We start from the raw sequence: 17,011 nt of genomic DNA on the forward strand, positions 1-17,011 counted from the left end.
GCTTGTGCAGGAAAGTTCTCAGTTTTCCACCCACCTCCCCAGTTTTTTCTGTAAAATACAAGCTGGTTACTTTGGATAAAAGTTATCACTAATATGGGTGGTTGATGTTCTACACAAAGCAATTGTAACAAAGAAATAACAACTGTGGATGTGCTTTTGTTTCGTGAGGCAGCGAAGGGCAGTTTTCTTCCACAATGTGAAAGAGTACAGTGAGGGACAAAATTGAAAAAGTAAATTTTATTTGTCTTGGTTTAGAATACCTGATTCTGGAAAGAAATCATGAAACATATTTAAAATAGAACTACCATATGATCCAACAATCCCACCCCTGGACATATAGCCAGAGAAAACCATAATTCGAAAAGATACGTGCACCCCAATGTTCACAGCAGCACTATTTACAATAGCCAGGATGTGGAAGCAACCTAAATGTCCATTGACAGAGGAATGGATAAAGATGTGATACATAAATACAATGGAATATTACTCGATCATAAAAAAGAATTAAATCGTGCCATTTGCAGCAACATGGATAGACCTAGAGATGATCATACTAAGTGAAGTAAGTCAGACAAAGACAAATATCATATGATATCACATATGTGGAATTTTTTTAAATGATACAAATGAACTTATTTACAAAAGAGAAACAGACTCACAGACATAGGAAACAAGCTTATGGTTACCAAAGGGGAAAGGTGGTGGGGAGGGATAAATTAGGAGTCTGGGATTAACATGTACACACTGCTATATATAAAATAGATAATCAGCAAGGACCTACTGTATAGCACAGGGAACTCTGCTCAGTACTCTGTAGTAACCTATATGAGAAAAGAATCTGAAAAAGAATGGATATATGTATATGTATAACTGAATCACTTTGCTGTACACCTGAAACTAACACAATATTGTAAATCAACTAGACTCCGATATAAAATGAAAATTAAATTTTAAAAACATTGGCCAAGTTCACTTACTATGGACGAGTTTGCTGCCTTTGTTTACTGACTAGCGCCTTTGTCTACAATACGAAAGGTGACTCTTTACCTTGCATGTAACCTGCCCAGATAACAGATAGTCTGGGTCTTACCATAAAAATTACTGTGCTTTATGTTGACTTTATGATGTCCTTGATTATGAACAAACAAAACACACACAAAGCCTCACTTGGGAAAGAGATGCAGCTCTTCAGAATCATCCCACCTTCTAGGTTGGCTTCACAATTTTGTATTATTCCCAAGTAGGAGAGCAAGAATTGTTTCTCAGTGCCTGATATTCTCTTAATCACATGCCCAGATCCTCTCTGACAACTCTTTTGATTTCTCCGTCCCAAGATCAGATCCTAACTACAGAAACAGTAAAATAAACTTTCAGATATCTTTCAAACATTCTTTGAAACTTCTCAGAGGGGCCCTAGAAACTCACAAAGATCTGTTCTTTCACCTTATGAAACAAGAGAGTGAGATGCCAGAAGGAATTGTGTGTTTGATGGGTTCCACATTCCTTCATCAGAGCTGCACTGGAGGAGCTGAAACATCAGAGGAGCCCCTCAGCCTTCCGCAGGCTAAGTTGGTATCGGTAAATGTCATCAATATAAATATTCCCGACATTGCATGCCTTATGGGAAGGCCCTGAAGGTTTGTCAGTGACCTTGCTTTTCATAATTCATTTTACCTTCAGGGAAACACTGATCAAAACTCTTATGAAATAGTTGTTTCCCAATAGAGATTTTTACTCTCCTCCATTTTTGCATTGCTAGTTGCTGTCATAAAGGAACCACAGCTTTTGTCATCGACAAAACTAGTCTTTAGTTTGCTGTTGGTCTGGAAGTTCTGCTATCAGCTACAGACGGGATGCTTTGTCTTCGGCAGTGACGTGCAGCCTGAGAGCCCCGTGAAAAGACCACTGATGCCTCATGGAACCACCTCCTGGGGACAGACTGGTGAGCTGACCTCCCCTGCACAGCCATCAGACCACACCAACCCGTAGATCAGGATTTCTAGGACTCTTTGTTCAGAGGAGACCGTTCTTGAAAGCAGACTGTTGACCCAGGGTGCAAGGAACGAGAATTAATTACTTAGGATTGAATGAGGCCATTTTATTGTGGGTAATTTTTTTTTTTTTGGAAAATCCCTGACGTTGCTTTCGCCTTTTTCATTTATAGTTTCTGTGACAAAGGCCTTTCTCTTCCTTCTTAACCTACAGTTTAATTCACTTTGCTTTCGTAAATTGAAAAGAGACATTTTTTTTTCCAGAAATGGCTTAAGTCCCTGGATAACCCCTCCCCACCTTCCTCCCTCCTCAGCGGTACTTATTCATCTAAATTTGATGTATGTTACTCTCATGCATTTTTAAACACTGTTATATATGGATATCCATTAGTGATATATGGCATAGTTTTTTGCAAGCTTTCAATCTTCCTAAAGTTGGAATCATAACTCTCCTCTTGCAGTTTACTTTTTTGGGGAGAGTGTGGTGGACATTGTTTTTGAGATGACTCCATATTGGTCTATATAGTTCTTGCTTATTCTTTTTCCTGTCTGTATATTCCACCATGTGACTACACTTTAATCATTTTTTGTTGGTAGACATTTAGGTTGTTTCCAGTTTTTACCCATATATGGTACACTAAACGTCTTGTATGTACTGAGTAGAACCACCTCCGATGGAAAACGGGCATTGTTTTTAGCTGCTGAACAGTTCATAGCTGGGCATGGAAAGAAACATTTTCATCCAATTATTTCTGACCCCCTCAACTCCAGGATTCAGAGTCTCTTGCTTAGTTCCCTGAACTTTGCATGGAAATTCAGTTATTGTCATATGTTCAATGAGAAACTGTCCTCCTTTTTCCTGGAATATAATTGGACTGTGTAGTTGGGATGTCATACTTGGGGACGATTCTCATTTCATCAGGTGTGATGAGCCACTTTATAGACACAATCAATGCCACAAAGCCCATCCCAGCCTCACAGGTGGTGAAGAAGGTCGCTTCCTGCAGATCGGGAGGATTCCCCAATCGGAGAAGCTTTGAGAAAAGAGGAAATATATCCAATCATCCAGTGGCAACAGTTCCTTGGGGGTCTGTTTCCCAGCAAATAATAGAGGCTTTGAAAAACCCAGCCTGGATCATATTCCAATATGACCCAGCAATATAGCCAGACAAAACTGTAATTCAAAAAGATACATGCACCATTATGTTCATAGCAGCACTATTCACAATAGCCAAGACATGGAAGCGACCTAAATGTCCATCGACAGACGAATGGATAAAGAAGATGTGGTCTATATATACAATGGAGTATTACTCAGCCATAAAAAATTGCAATAATGCAATTTGTAGGAACATGGATGGACTTAGAGATTATCATACTAAGCAAAGTAAGTCAGACAGAGAAAGACAAATACCATGTGATATCATTTATAGGTGAAAACTAAAATATGACACAAATGAAGCAAACAATCTCACAGACATAGAGAACAGACTTGTGGTTGCCAAGGGGGAAGGGGGTGGGGGAGGGATGGATTGGGAGTTTGGGATTAGCAGATGCAAACTATTAGATATAGAATGTAGAATGGATAAACAACAAGGTCCTACTGTATAGCACAGGGAACTATATTTAATATCCTGTGATAAACTATAATGGAAAATAATATAAAAAAGCAAGTATATGTATGTATAACAATCACTTTGCTGTACAACAGAAATTAACACAACATTGGAAATCAACTATACTTCAATAAAAAACAAAAATCCAGGCTGAGACTCATGAAAACTTCCCACAAAGGCTAATTCCAGGGCCTTGGCAGTTACTCGACGGCTCACAGAAAATTTAAGGAGGTCCATAAATTAATGAACATTCTTACTGCATCTAAGTAAATAATCAGGCCAGACCTAATGAGACCGTAGTTTTGTGACCGAGAGGAATTGAAGGTGAAGCTTATGGCCCTAAAAATTGTGAGAAACTTTATTGCGCAGAAAAAAAAAAAATTACTGAGTGTCCCTTCATGGCATCCTGGGTGTCACCCAGTGAGAGGGTTGTCTGATTGTAAGAGGTGCGTGCCTGCAACCAACCTGGTGTTCCCGTTCTGGGGAGACTGAGTTAGTTCACGCAGGACTGACAGAATACATGTGATTCCTGGTCACAGGGTACGTGAATTTTGTCCAGGAGAGACCGTGAATCTCTGTGAATCCAGTGCCCATTGAAACCACCTTGTAGCATCTCACTGGTTCCTCATTAATTACATAAAATGTGTTGCTTTTTTATTTGTATGATATGTATGTATATATGTATGTATGATTTTACCTTTTAAAAAATATTCTTTAATACTTCTTAGTTCATGCAACAACCCTGCGACTTAAGCGTTGTCACCACTATTTCGTAGAAAACAATCTGAGGCCCAAGGCAATGTCACACCATCAAGGCCACATGCTTGGAGCCCAGAGGCAGGCTGCAAAGCGGCCCATCACCAGCTTCCGGGGGCCTGAATGCAACCCAAACATCTGCCCTCTCATTGCCCAGGGCCCCTGCCCCTTTGGGAACCACCCTTTCCTTTGCTCCCAAGTGGAATGGCCCTCTGTCCTTTCCTACAGCTTTTGAACATTTCAGACCGTGCCCCACCGTCTCCTAGGGCCTCTGCGGGACGGAGGGCTGGGGGGAGATGGTGCTCTTCTCCACACTCTGCTCTCAGCTCTTCCTGCTCCTTGATTTCCTCAAAGCAGATTTGACACATAAAAGGTTCAGGATCGAAGGTGGGATTTTTCAGCACAGAGTTAGAAACAAATTGAATATTAGTCTTCAGTGTCCTACAGACTTAAGGGTTCACTGCCGGGGATGTTCTGGGTCCTTGGGCCTGGTTTCTCCCCATTCTCAGGCCCCTTTCCCTCTAGACTCCTCCTCTCCTTCTCTTTCCACGACCCCACCACCACCACCACCACCCCACCACCGCCCCACCACCACCACCCCCACACCCCCCACACCCCCCACACCCACACACCCACACACCCACACACCCACACACCCCTCACCCCACACCCCCACACCCCACACACCCCCACACACCCCTCACCCCCCACACCCACACACCCACCACCCCACCACCCACACACCCACACCCCCACACACCCCTCACCCCACACCCCCCACACCCCCACACACCCCCACACACCCCTCAGCCCACACCCCCATACCCCACACACCCAACGCACACCCCCACACCCCCACGCCCCCGTCCTCCCCGACAGGCAGAGGGAAGGTATTCAATACTTCCTTCTTCAAAACAATTCACCTCTTTATCTCCTCCCATCCAGGCCGTGATTGGGGAAGGAATCACGATTAGAACCAAACAAACCAAACGTGATCTAAAGACATTATTTTTCCAACAAATGACCTTTTTCCTCATTTAAAGGAATTTTTTGCTTCCTCTCAGTTTAATCCATTCCAACTTCAAACTGTAGACAACATTTCTGATAGAAGTCGCTTTCTTCCTATTACACAAAAAATGGAATTCCCCGACAGAAGAGGATAATCTTCCAGCACAGAAAGCTTCCACACACAGCTGCCCTGGCCTGAAGACGCTCCCCGAGAAATCCTAGAACATGCTGGACAACCGTAGTCTTTTGTTGGAATGAGGACACGTACACCAAACACACTATTTTGAAAGATAAATGTTCATTTGGAGAAACTGTTGGCTGAAAAAATTATGGACACACATCTTAAAATGCAATTCTTGGGCTTCCCTGGTGGTGCAGCGGTTGAGAGTCCGCCTGCCGATGCAGGGGACGCGGGCTCATGCCCTGGTCCGGGAAGATCCCACGTGCCGCGGAGCGGCTGGGCCCGTGAGCCATGGCCGCTGGGCCTGCGCGTCCGGAGCCTGTGCTCCGCACCGGGAGAGGCCACAGCAGCGGAAGGCCCATGTATCGCAAAAAAAAGAAACAAAAACAAAACAAAACAAAAAAATGCAATTCTTGCCTTAGGATCTCATGGGCTCTCAAGAAATTCTTGTGAACAAAATAGAGAAAGATTAGCAGCTGGTAGGACGATGGGTATTGGGAGGGGGTGTCTAACTGGGGAAACTGGCGTTCCAGAAGAGACCATCTGAGGAGAGTGGGACTCTGCAGGGGGGGCTGGTGGTGTAGGGTTCAGCAATTTTATCACAACCTCCTGACTTAAACATGGGGAAGATGTGTTCAAGGCCTCTACGCGGACTGGGGGAGGTCCCCTGAGGGCTCTGAGCAGATGGGGACTTGCTCCTGTCCTTCTGTCTGTCCACCACCCTCAGAGCCAGGCATTGCCCACTTTAGGACGTGGGCTGACACGGACGGAAGTCAGCCATGGCAGGATCGAAGCCCACTGAGGGCCAACGCGTCTCAGCCATGGTGACCAATGCTGAAACGGGAGGAAAGGGGACAGGGCATATCCTTTAAAAGCATGGCATAGCCTGAGGACATGACATATAAGCTGATTAGAACCAAATAGGTCCAAGATGGCAGATGAGTCGACTTCCAGTAGCCCCTGAGCCTCATTATACTCTCATTGTAATACATTAGCTAAGTGACACACCCCCAGGTGCCGTGACAGTTCCAAGGCCAACCATAAAGGTCAAAAAGTGGGTGGTGGCACAGTTCCTGGAAATCCCCACCCCTTCCCGAAATAGCTAGAATGCTCCTCCCACCCATTAGCCTATGAAATTACCCAGCCCTATAAAAACTGACAATCCCATACCCTGGTGCCTTTCTTGCCTTCTGAGATGGCCCACACTCTGTCTGTGGAGTGTGTGTTTCTCTCTGAATAAATCCACTTCTTACCTATCACTTTGTCTCTCACTGAATTCTTTCTGCTACGAGACATCAAGAACCTGAGCTTTGGGCTTCCCTGGTGGCGCAGTGGTTGAGAGTCCACCTGCCAATGCAGGGGACACGGGTTCGTGCCCTGGTCCGGGAAGATCCCACATGCTGTGGAGCGGCTGGGCCCGTGAGCCATGGCCGCTGAGCCTGCGCGTCCGGAGCCTGTGCTCCGCAATGGGAGAGGCCACAACAGTGAGAGGCCCGCGTACCCAAAAAAAAAAAAGAACCTGAGCTGCATTAAGTCCTGAGACCAGGTATATGATCTCAGTTAAAAGACCGTGGGTTCAAGTCCCAATCTGAGTTGCATGGTTTCAACACCACCAGCAGACATGTGGCCAAGAGAATCGCCAGTCTGCCCTGGAGTTTTAAAAACTGCAGATCAAAACAGGAAAACAGGCAAAAATGAAACAGGTGACCAGGCTGTGGTGATAGGAGTATGACTCATTTCTTCCAGTTTTACTAAACAACACCCTCTGGCTTCTGCAACAAGCAGAAGTGGTAGTCGCTTGGCAGGGACTGTGCAGAGTGTGGAGGACTGCAGCACCCTGGACCCCCCGCCTGGACCCCGAGCAGGAGCCAGGGCGGAGGAGCGGGCAGCTCCATCCCCTACACGCAGCGCTAGCACCAAGCACCCCTGACAGACACATGGACAGGGCGTGGGGGAGAGCCAGAGGAGGCAGCCAACACCTAGGGCTGAGCACGCGGGTCCTACAGGGAGCAGGGTCAGCGGAGGGGAGAGCGCATCTCTGCAGGGCGCTGGGCCACAGCAGGGCAGAGAAGTCACAGCGGGAGAGGTCAGGCAGCTCAGCTGTGTTCCAGGGACAGTAGATTCAAGGCAGGGAGTGGAAGAAGATGGGGTAGAGAGACAGTCAGGATGGGAGATATAAACAAGAGAGCGATTTAATCAGAAATGAGTTTCTGGGGCTTCCCGGAGGTCCAGTGGTCAGGACTCTGCACTTCCACTGCAGGGGGCATGGGTTCAAGCCCTGGTCCAGGAAGATCCCACGTGCTGCGGAACAACTAAGCCCGTGCGCCACAACTACTGAGCCTGTGCTCTAGAGCCCGCAAGCCACAACTACTGAGCTCACGTGCCACAACTACTGAAGCCCGAGCGCCGGAGAGCCCGTGCTCCGCGGTAAGAGAAGCCACCGCAATGGGAAGCCCGCGCACCGCAGCAAAGAGTAGCCCCCACTCGCCGCAACTAGAGAAAGCCCACGCGCGGCAACGAAGACCCAATGCAGCCAAAAAATAATTTAAAAATAAAAAATAAATAAAATGGGTCCTTGAAATAATGAGACTTAACACTATAATCAATAAACTGATAAAAAAAAAAGGAAGGAAGGAAGGAAGGGAGGGAGGGAGGGAGGGAGGGAGAGAGGAAGGGAGGAAAGGAAGAAAGGAAAGAAAGAAATGAGTTTCTGAAAAATTGCCCTGGCAGCCCTGGTCCACTCCAGGCATTGACTAAAGGGAGACACCACAGACAGGCCAGGACACTGTCACATTCCTGCAGGAAGAGGTGACAGGCCTGACCTGGGAGGAGGGGGAGATAAAAGGATTTAGAGCTTTTTAAGAGGCCAGTCAGAGGACTTGGTGACAGACACCGGAGCACAGAACAACCAGGACCCTTCTGGTAACAGAAACCTCACGAACGTGACGGGCTTGTTTCATTCCAGGCAAGGAAGGAGGCGAGGGCCGTGCTCTTTTTTTTTTTTTTTCCTGTTGACCAAGTCGCACGGCTTGCAGGATCCTAATTCCCAACCAGGGATGGAGTCCAGTGAGAGCACCAAGTCCTAACCACTGGACCGCCAGGGAATTCCCAGGGCCCTTGTCTTAAGAAGGCTTTGACTCTACGGGAAGAGGATGCCCTCCCTCTTCTCGCTGGCCGGGATTGTGTCAAAGGGTCACCCATAGCTGCATGGAAGTCTGAGTGATTTCAGTGGAGTTTATTGGTACCCTGGACAAAATCAGAGTTCAGTTAGGGGGCAGGGGCAGGTGAGTACCGGGTGAGCACGACGTGGCGTCAGGGGGACGCCCCGGGTTTGACAAGCCCATCTGAGAGGTGCCATGGCCATCGGGGAAGATGGGCAGTTAGACACCTCCACCTGAAGCTTGGGTGAGGTCACGGGCCTGAAGCCATGAATTCAGGCTTGCCAGCTCATCATGAAGGATGACCTTCTACAAACTTCCCAGCCCATTTTGTGACTCTGCCCCATAGACCTCCCAAAGTAAGAATGGGGCGTCACATCAGGCTTCCAAAGGAGGAATGCCACTGCCTCCATGCTGGGATGGTCTCTATGTGCGAACCTTGGCCCACCACGAGCTTATCACCTCTTTGGGGGAAGAGCTGGGCCTCCTTCCTGGTCACCCCGGCAGTTCACACAAGGCAGGTCACTGTGGGGACGAGATGAGCCTCTGCCCACCCTGGGATTCCAGGACTTGGCATCCGTCTCTGCCCACTGTGCGTTGACCTTGGCGGGCTGGGAGGCCAGGAAGGTCTCTTACCCCCTCCCCCACCAGCAGTCGGGATCCTCATCTGTAATCAGGAGCTGGCTTCCTGCCTCATTGTTAATCATCCTTCTTTATTATACCGAGAAGTGTCTTCCTCAGTGATTTGCTTGTCCGCACAACCAGAGCCGGGCCTGGAACGTTGTTGGCAGTGGCCTGCCCGTGTTCTCTGGCAGGCCCACGGCAGCCTCTCCCCGGAGTCCCGGGGACCCAAGAGCAGGCGAGGCAAGGCTGTCTTGACTGCCCTTCACATCCTCTCTGGCCTCACTGGCCACAGTGGCTTTCTCTTTTTTTTTTTTGCGGTATGCGGGCCTCTCACTGCTGTGGCCTCTCCCCTTGCGGAGCACAGGCTCCGGACGCGCAGGCTCAGCGGCCATGGCTCACGGGCCCAGCCGCTCCGCGGCACGTGGGATCCTCCCGGACCGGGGCACGAACCCGCGTCCCCTGCATCGGCAGGCGGACTCTCAACCACTGCGCCACCAGGGAAGCCCCACAGCGGCTTTCTTGACCAGGGAACTCTTCTTAAAGGAAGGCATTTCGCAACTCCGTAGCATTCTGTGCCCGCAAAACTTCTTCCTCCCTCCTCTTGAGGCTGTGCTCAGGCCGCACCCCCAGGGCCCGCCCCCTCCCAGGTGCCCTCGTTTCTCCCCCGGGCCATCTCCACCTCGCTGCCCCTCAGCCCAGACCTCTCTCCTGAGCTCCGGGCCCCCTGCGAGAGCCCGAGCCCTCACAGGCCCCTCCAGCTCCACTGACCTCGCCCCCAGACTCACCTACTCTTCTGCCCGCTTCGCTCTGCCTGAGATAGGCCCCCCAGACGTCAGCTCCTGGGGACCCCCGTTAACTCTAAAGGCTCAGCGCAGACACCCCCTCCCGTGTGAAGCCCGGTGGTGGCGCCTTTCTGTCTCCAGAACCTTGGACTCACCACCACGAGAGCACCTGTTGTGGTCCTAACTGTACCCGTCTGCTTCTCCCCAGACTGAGCACAGCGGGGTAGGAGCTGCACTGAATGATCTCTGTAATCTCCTGTGGGAGATGCGAGGAACGAATCAGTGAACGGATGAACAGTCAGGAGACTGGATCTATGCAGACACAGGCGCATCCCCAGCCACACGTCTCCAAGCGGCTGGGGAAGGTCACAGTCTACACGGGTCTCCAGTAGTGGGACAGGTCCTATCTCCAGCGGGAGAGCGGGGGACGGTCGGTGAACATTACTCCTGGAACATGGAGGAACAGCCCTGCATGGTCACACACTGACCTTGAGATGGATTGGATGTGGTGAATAAAGCCAGGGTCTCCCACATGTCACACACATACACTTATGGTCTCCATCAGGTACGTTCCCTGGTCTCTCGGCCCTTTCTGGAAGCCACTGTGGTGTGCACAGTCACTGGTTCCAGTTCCTAGAAACCATCCCTCTTCTCCTTGGAAGCTATATCCAAATTTTTGTTCAGGTGTCCTCTCTCCCCAGCCCCCCAGCCCCCCAGCCCAACCCCACCTCCATCTCAAGGCCTTGTAAGTTTGGGGCCAATCGTGAGGTCCCACCCCTGGCCACACGGCTGATTCAGCACTGGGGACCCGACCCAGTTTTGGCCAATGAGACAAAGGAGCTTTGCTGAGGTGCTTCTGGGAAGGAAGTCCCCCGCCGCTCTGGGTGGGGTGTGCAGACATCAAACCTGAAACCGTTGAGGACGCAGCCCAAAGATGAAGCTGACGCTCAGGGCACAGGGGAGCCGGGAGCATCTCGGAGGGCCTGAGCTGCAGCCCAACTGCCCACCCACCTCAGGCGCTGAAGACTCTACCAGCTGAGGTTTGCTGAGCCAACAAACCCAACGTTCGGTCACAGAGTCCCTGCATAGAGCCTAGTGTTTGGGGTGGTGAGGCTAGAGGTGTGAACACTTGAATTCCCAGAGGCAGAGCCGAGGGTCTGCAGGCCAGTGGAACCAAGAGAAGCAATGCCAGCCCGGTTCCCAAATCCAACCGAGGAGGAAAAACAGGAGGCCAGCCGGCAGGCTGGACAGCGTCCGAGTCACTGTGGAAGGCCTCCTGGGGAGCCAGCCGGAAGGAGGGGAGGCCAGGGGAGTCCATGAGATGAGCCAGGGGCGTCTGTGGCCTCGAGGATGGGGAGGGGAGGCCGACAAGGTGTGAGCTGACTGGCTCTGAGCTCTCTTGGACTGACGCACACCTGGAGATGTCCCAGCTCCCAGACACTCGGCGCAGCCCAGGCCTCGAGCTAGCTACTTATTCGCTTGGGCTGGAGCTGTCCCTGCAGGGCCGGCTCCCTCCCCACTCCCACAAGGAGCTCCCTGCAGGCCCCACCCGACACAAAGCAGGGCTCTTCCTGCCAAAGTGCCCCAGCTGCAAGGGAGGGGACCCCCTTGAGGGTCAGCCACCAGCTGATACCTCTCTGAATCTCACCTTGTGAGAAACCTAACGCAAATACTTTCTCCTGAATAATGTCTTTAAATTTCTCATCATGAAATAAAAGTGAAGCCTCTCGTGTTGGCACCGTGGCTGCAGGCCTCCACAGACCCCAGGGCGCACACACCCCAGGTTTGGAAGCTCAGTGGAGCTCGCCTGGTCTGGGCTTCAAGCTTGGCTCCAACAACAATGATCTGAGTGGCTTTGGGCAAGAGAATTAACCTGTCAACCTGGAAGGGAGGGAGGGAGGGAAGGAGGAAATGCTAAAGCTTGCAAAGCAGGGGCAATAGAAATCAACTTCCTGTGCCCCACTCTCATAACTTCCTTGCTCACAGAAATTTTGGTTGACAGAGCAGACACTGTCAGACACAGGACAAGGCAGAACCACGGCAGTGACAATCCCGCCACCTGAAACAAAGCTCAGGAGTTATACCCAAAAATAAAGCTAAGACTCCAACATTCAGCCCTTTCACCTGCTTTTTCTGCAGAAGAGATTTATGCAGAGATAAATCCTTGCCACCTGGAAGTCCAGGCTGGTCCCTGGGCCCAAGAGCACAACTCCAGCGGCCCCCGGGAAGGACCCAGGCCACTGCTGCATGTGCCACATGCCACTCAGAGCAGCCCGCGTCCACTGATGGAGCTGGAGACCCGGGCTGCGTGCAGTGGGGGCCTTGATGCCAGAAAGAGAGGCAGGTGGGGAGCGGGGCGGAGCCAGCCCTTCAGGCCTTCCCGCGCCCGGGGGCCAACTGCTCCGGTTCAGCCCCTGCCCCTACTCCCGCCCCTGTCCCACCACTCACCAGTAAAACCCCCAAATCCCTCGAACCTGACTCCTCACCTGTGCAATGCTGCCCTGGTACCGCCCCCGAGTTCTCACAGGCACTAAATACAGTCACTGAGGGCGGCACCCTGCAGACTCTTGGGCACAGAGCTGGCTCTTCGAGCCCCTTGTCTGCCCTTCCCATCACCTGGCCCCCATCTCCTGCATCCCCACTAACAGCCAGAGAAAACATCACGGAACAGGGCCGAAGCCCCTGCCGGGTCCGGGCCCAGATGAGCCCCAAAGGACGTGGAGGTCATGCACGGGCAGGGGTGCTGGTCAGGGCAGAGGGTCTGGTGGGTGGGCTGTCTCAGGACAAAAGCACAGATAATCGCGGCTGCACTGCATAGCAGACAGAAATGGAGGGACACACACACACACACACACACACACACACTTTGAGTACTTTTGTCATTTTTGTTTGTTTCATTTTGTTTTGAACACTAAGATTTATTTTCAAACAGCACACATACGTCTGCGGGGCAGGGCCAGGCCAGGCTGGTGTCTGGGCCCGAGGTCTCAGGGGACGCTGGACGCCACCCGCGGCAGCTGCCAGGAAAGGAGGGCCCCGGCCCGGGCGGCCGGCCCAAGCTTCAGGCAAGCGCGGTGCGCGGCGGCCCCCAGGACCCGCCCCGCGGCCGGGCACCCAGGCGGCGGCAGTGGCGCCACCCAGCGGGCGCGAGCGGGAGAGGCGGCCGGGAACTCAACTAGGGGATACAGCAGCTTCAGGAACACTGGCGATTCCGCCGGACCCGCCGAAACCAGGCTCTTTGGAAAACCACCTCATCTTTGGGAAGACACCTCCTGGCTTAGGTCTCTCCCCTCAATTTCCCTTTGCTTTTCAAAAGTTTAAAAACAAAAACGGAAAAAAAAAAAAAAGAAACACACATTTTTCGGGAAAAGGTGCTGCTGTTCACGCATCCGCAGCACCACCAGCCGCTCTGCTGCTCTCACTGCACCCTCGCGGTGAAGTTCTCCGGGAAGACGCCCCGGCACTTCTCCAGTTCCTTGTGCAGGTTCCAGTCGCTCTCCTTCACACCCATGAGCCAGCCTTCATCCTGAGGGGAAGCCAGCGCGTTGCATGGGGCTGGGGGAGGACGACGTCCACCCCGACAGGGCGAGCCCTCCTTCTGGCCGCTCATTTCCTCTAGACCGTCACACCCGCCTTAAAGGACGCCTCCTCCAGGCAGCATTCCCTGCTCTTCTCTTGAGACCCAAACCGGGCCCCCCAGCCCAGGAGCCATCCCTCCCTGCAGTAGGTGCATTTAACTCTTTATTGTTTGGTGAGTCCTCAGGCGGGAAGGCAGCCTGACTGCTGCACTGGTCCAAACGCCTCTAAATGACTCCTTCAATCCCCCACCCAAGAGCTTCCCACCAGCTGGTGCCCACAGAGGCCACATCACCGAGGAGGACATCAACTGTTCTTCCGGCCTTCCACAAACAATGCCAGAAAGTTCTGCTGAGCACTGACCACTTGAAAGCTTCTAGAGTGACCTGAGGCCATCCCACCAAGCCCTCCGAGTCGAACCTGACCTTTGCTTTAATAGTGACCCCTCAGAGGGATCATCTACCCAAGCCGTGACAAGCCCCGACCCCTGGGCCTGCAGTGACCACACACCCCCTGCCATTGCTGCCCCTGCAGCGGGGCTATGCCTGGGACCCACCTGCAGGATCACCTGCCTTGTCCTAGACCCTGAGCCACTTCCACCCACCCCAGATGGCTCCCACTGTGGGCTGGGAGGCCAGGTGTCTGCTCCTAAAAACCCCACCTAGCCCAGGGCTGGCCCACCAGGGAGATCGGCGGGGACCTGGGGCTTTAGGAAAATGGGCTGATCCAGCGCCAGGCCCAGGAAATCCTTGTTACTCAAACCTCCCAGCCCACGGTGGCCTCAGTAAGTACCTACTGTCCTCAAGCCCCAGCCCAGGACGCCCCAGCCGGGTTGGCCTCACCCAAATCCAGCCCTCCTCCCACCCTCGGCCACTCTGACAATTCCACCACAGGGACATGTTGGTGACTGAACGGACTAGAGTCCCACTAGGTTCCCTCCGCACTGTGGCTGCCACCTGGATACCCATGTGGGCAGCCCCACTGGACCGCCAGCACCCCACAAGCAGGGGCTCCTGCTGAGGGGTCACGGCGACCTGAATAAAGCAGCCCATCCAGACCTGGGGGGGAGGAGAGGGGGCAGTTCTGCTCAGCAAAGCCCACTCTGAGGACCCTCACAACAAGGAGAGGCCACAGCAGGAGAAGGGTCTGCGAGGCACAGGGTGAGGACCAGCTGGGGACAGGGCTGTGGACTCGGGGGTCTGTCACATGGGCAGGGAAGGGCGTGCCCTTGTGGACAGGGCGGGGCCAGCCTGGACGGTGGCACCTGGGGCCAACAGGAGGCTGCAGAGCGGCGGGTGGGGGGTGTGGTCCATGGAGGGGCAGCCTGGGATGCGGTCCTGGAGGAGGGGGGCCCGGGTTGGGGGGGCCTGGAAGGGAGAAGGGGCCCAAGGAACTAGGATGCAGAGAATCGAGAGAAAGGCAGACAGAGGCTGAGGAATGGGGGAAGCAAGAAGCAGGAAGTGAGAAACTGAGGGGGGCAGACAGGGCAGAGCAGAAAAGGGGAACTGTGCCGGCCGCAGGGAAGGGAGGCGGAAGCAAAGGCGAGGCCGTGGGGAGAGGCCGCGGGTCGGCTGGCATGGCTCTGCTGCCCCCTGCTGGCCGCGCCGCCTCCCTGCAGACCGGGCCTCACCTGCTCCTCTGGGTTCTGGAAGGGGATCACCAGCACCACGTCCCCAGCTTTGAGCTGCAGCTCGTCCGTGTCAGTGGCCGTGTAGTCGTGCTGGGCCTGCACCTGCAGAGGGTGGGGAGAGCTGACACCCCTTTCCTCGGCAGCCTCTGTCCCACCTGCAGCCCCGTGGGCGCCGGGAGAAGGTGAAAGTAGCAGGAGCGGGGCTCGGAAGCCACCTCGCGGATCGGGGAGCAGAGGACGGGTAGTCGGGGAGGGACGGCTTTGGGCCCCCCACATAGCCTCGGGCCCAGCGTCCTCCCCCCCCCACGGAGGCAGCCGAAGGCTGCGGGTCAGCAGGCCAGGCTCACCTTGAACATGAACCCCGGGGGCAGGTCCAGGCGCCCTGCCCCGCTGCCGCCCTCCACAGTGCCGTTCACAGCTGCCGAGAAGGTCTCCACCACCAGCGCGGGGAGAGAGCTCTGGCGGGAGGGGGCGCAGGTTAGCGAGGGCGGGGAGTGGGTCCCGGAGGGCGGGGCCGCGCGGGCAGAGAAGGGGGTGTCTGTGCCCAATGCCAGACCAGCCTGCCTCCAGGTTCCTCACCAGGAACCATGACCTGGACCAGCACAGAGCAAGACACGGGGCTAGGGAGCCGCGGGCGGCGGGGAGAAAAGACAGGGCCTTTGGTCCCTGTCATCTTACGGAGGCTGCTTCACTTGCTGCCGTCTCCCCGGGCTCCTGGGCTCCAGCCGCAGGGTGGGTCCCACACGTCACCTCCGAGGCCTCTGCTGGCTGCAACATAAATGCCAGCATGGGGTCAGACACAGGATGGGGCGCTGAGACCGGGACAAGGAGAGGGGCCACGGAGAGCCAGTGCCTCTGCCTGGTACAGGGAGCCCCTCAAAGAAAGGCTCCGGGCACGGAAGCGGCTGGAGAAGGTGCTGGCAGACACACGGACCCCGAGTGACATGCTGCTGAGAAGCCCAGCGCAGGCCCCTGGCTGCCACCCCTGAGCCTCCCTCACAGGCCCTGCCCTCTAAGCCCAAGCCCTGGCCAAGCCTCGGCTTCCTGCCACCCGCCTGGTCCCGCTGGCCCCTCACAGGTGGCTCCCGTGGCGAGGGCCCAGGCAGGGCACCCCGGACGCTGCCCGGCTGCAGTCAGGCTGCACTGGGCCCGCACTGAAACTCAGCCACTTCTGAGCTCTGGGAGCAATCACTCGGCCCTCCCAGCCCCCACCTCCTCATCTGCAGGAGGAAATGTCTAGGTCAGGCTGCAGGTTAAAGAATTCTGGAGAGTGCCCACCATGGACCTGGAGGTGCTCGAGACATGCCTCCCTCCCACCGTGGGAGTCCTGAGCTGGGAAGCTGGGGCGGGGGTCGGCGAGCGGGTGAGGGGCTGACCTGACTGAGCCACAGCCCTGCCCCGGAGCCTCCTGGCTCAGGGCCCTAGCCTCACCCTCAGTCCCACGGTGGCCTTGTCCGTCCTGTGCCCCCTCCTCCGGGCTCTTCCTCCATGCTAGACCCCCAGAGGCCGGGGGCGGGTGAGGGGCTGGCGGGGGCACTTACTTGGGCAGGCCCCGGCTCGGCCGTCTGGCTGGGCCAGGCCACGGCAAAGGTGCCCTCGGCAGCGCTGGGCTCCCTGGAAGGCAGGCTGCCAGCTGGACTCTCTGTGGGCTAGTGATGGGCCACCAGGGAGAACAGGGTGGGAGGGGCG

The 17,011-nt window shown here is 54.1% G+C and overlaps 1 protein-coding gene across 20 annotated transcripts in view; it reads right to left on the bottom strand.

The window, feature by feature from the left end:
- Positions 1–12,987: 12,987 nt before the first annotated feature.
- Positions 12,988–17,011, bottom strand: part of BIN1 (bridging integrator 1) — a 55,894-nt gene continuing 51,870 nt past the window's right edge. For 12 of the 20 annotated variants that reach the window (XM_060153065.1, XM_060153043.1, XM_060153047.1 and 9 more), the window contains 5 exons: positions 16,864–16,971; positions 16,001–16,090; positions 15,670–15,780; positions 15,323–15,424; positions 12,988–13,642 (listed from right to left, as the gene is read on the bottom strand). In XM_060153065.1, coding sequence (XP_060009048.1) covers positions 13,535–13,642; positions 15,323–15,424; positions 15,670–15,780; positions 16,001–16,090; positions 16,864–16,971 — 519 coding nt within the window. In that variant the 3' untranslated portion in view covers positions 12,988–13,534. The remainder of the gene's footprint in view (positions 13,643–15,322; positions 15,425–15,669; positions 15,781–16,000; positions 16,091–16,863; positions 16,972–17,011) is intronic. The other 8 variants (XM_060153055.1, XM_060153050.1, XM_060153060.1 and 5 more) reach the window with 1 other exon arrangement.

Source organism: Lagenorhynchus albirostris, chromosome 6 (genome assembly GCF_949774975.1).
Source record: "Lagenorhynchus albirostris chromosome 6, mLagAlb1.1, whole genome shotgun sequence".
NCBI classification, from domain to species: Eukaryota; Metazoa; Chordata; class Mammalia; order Artiodactyla; family Delphinidae; genus Lagenorhynchus; species Lagenorhynchus albirostris.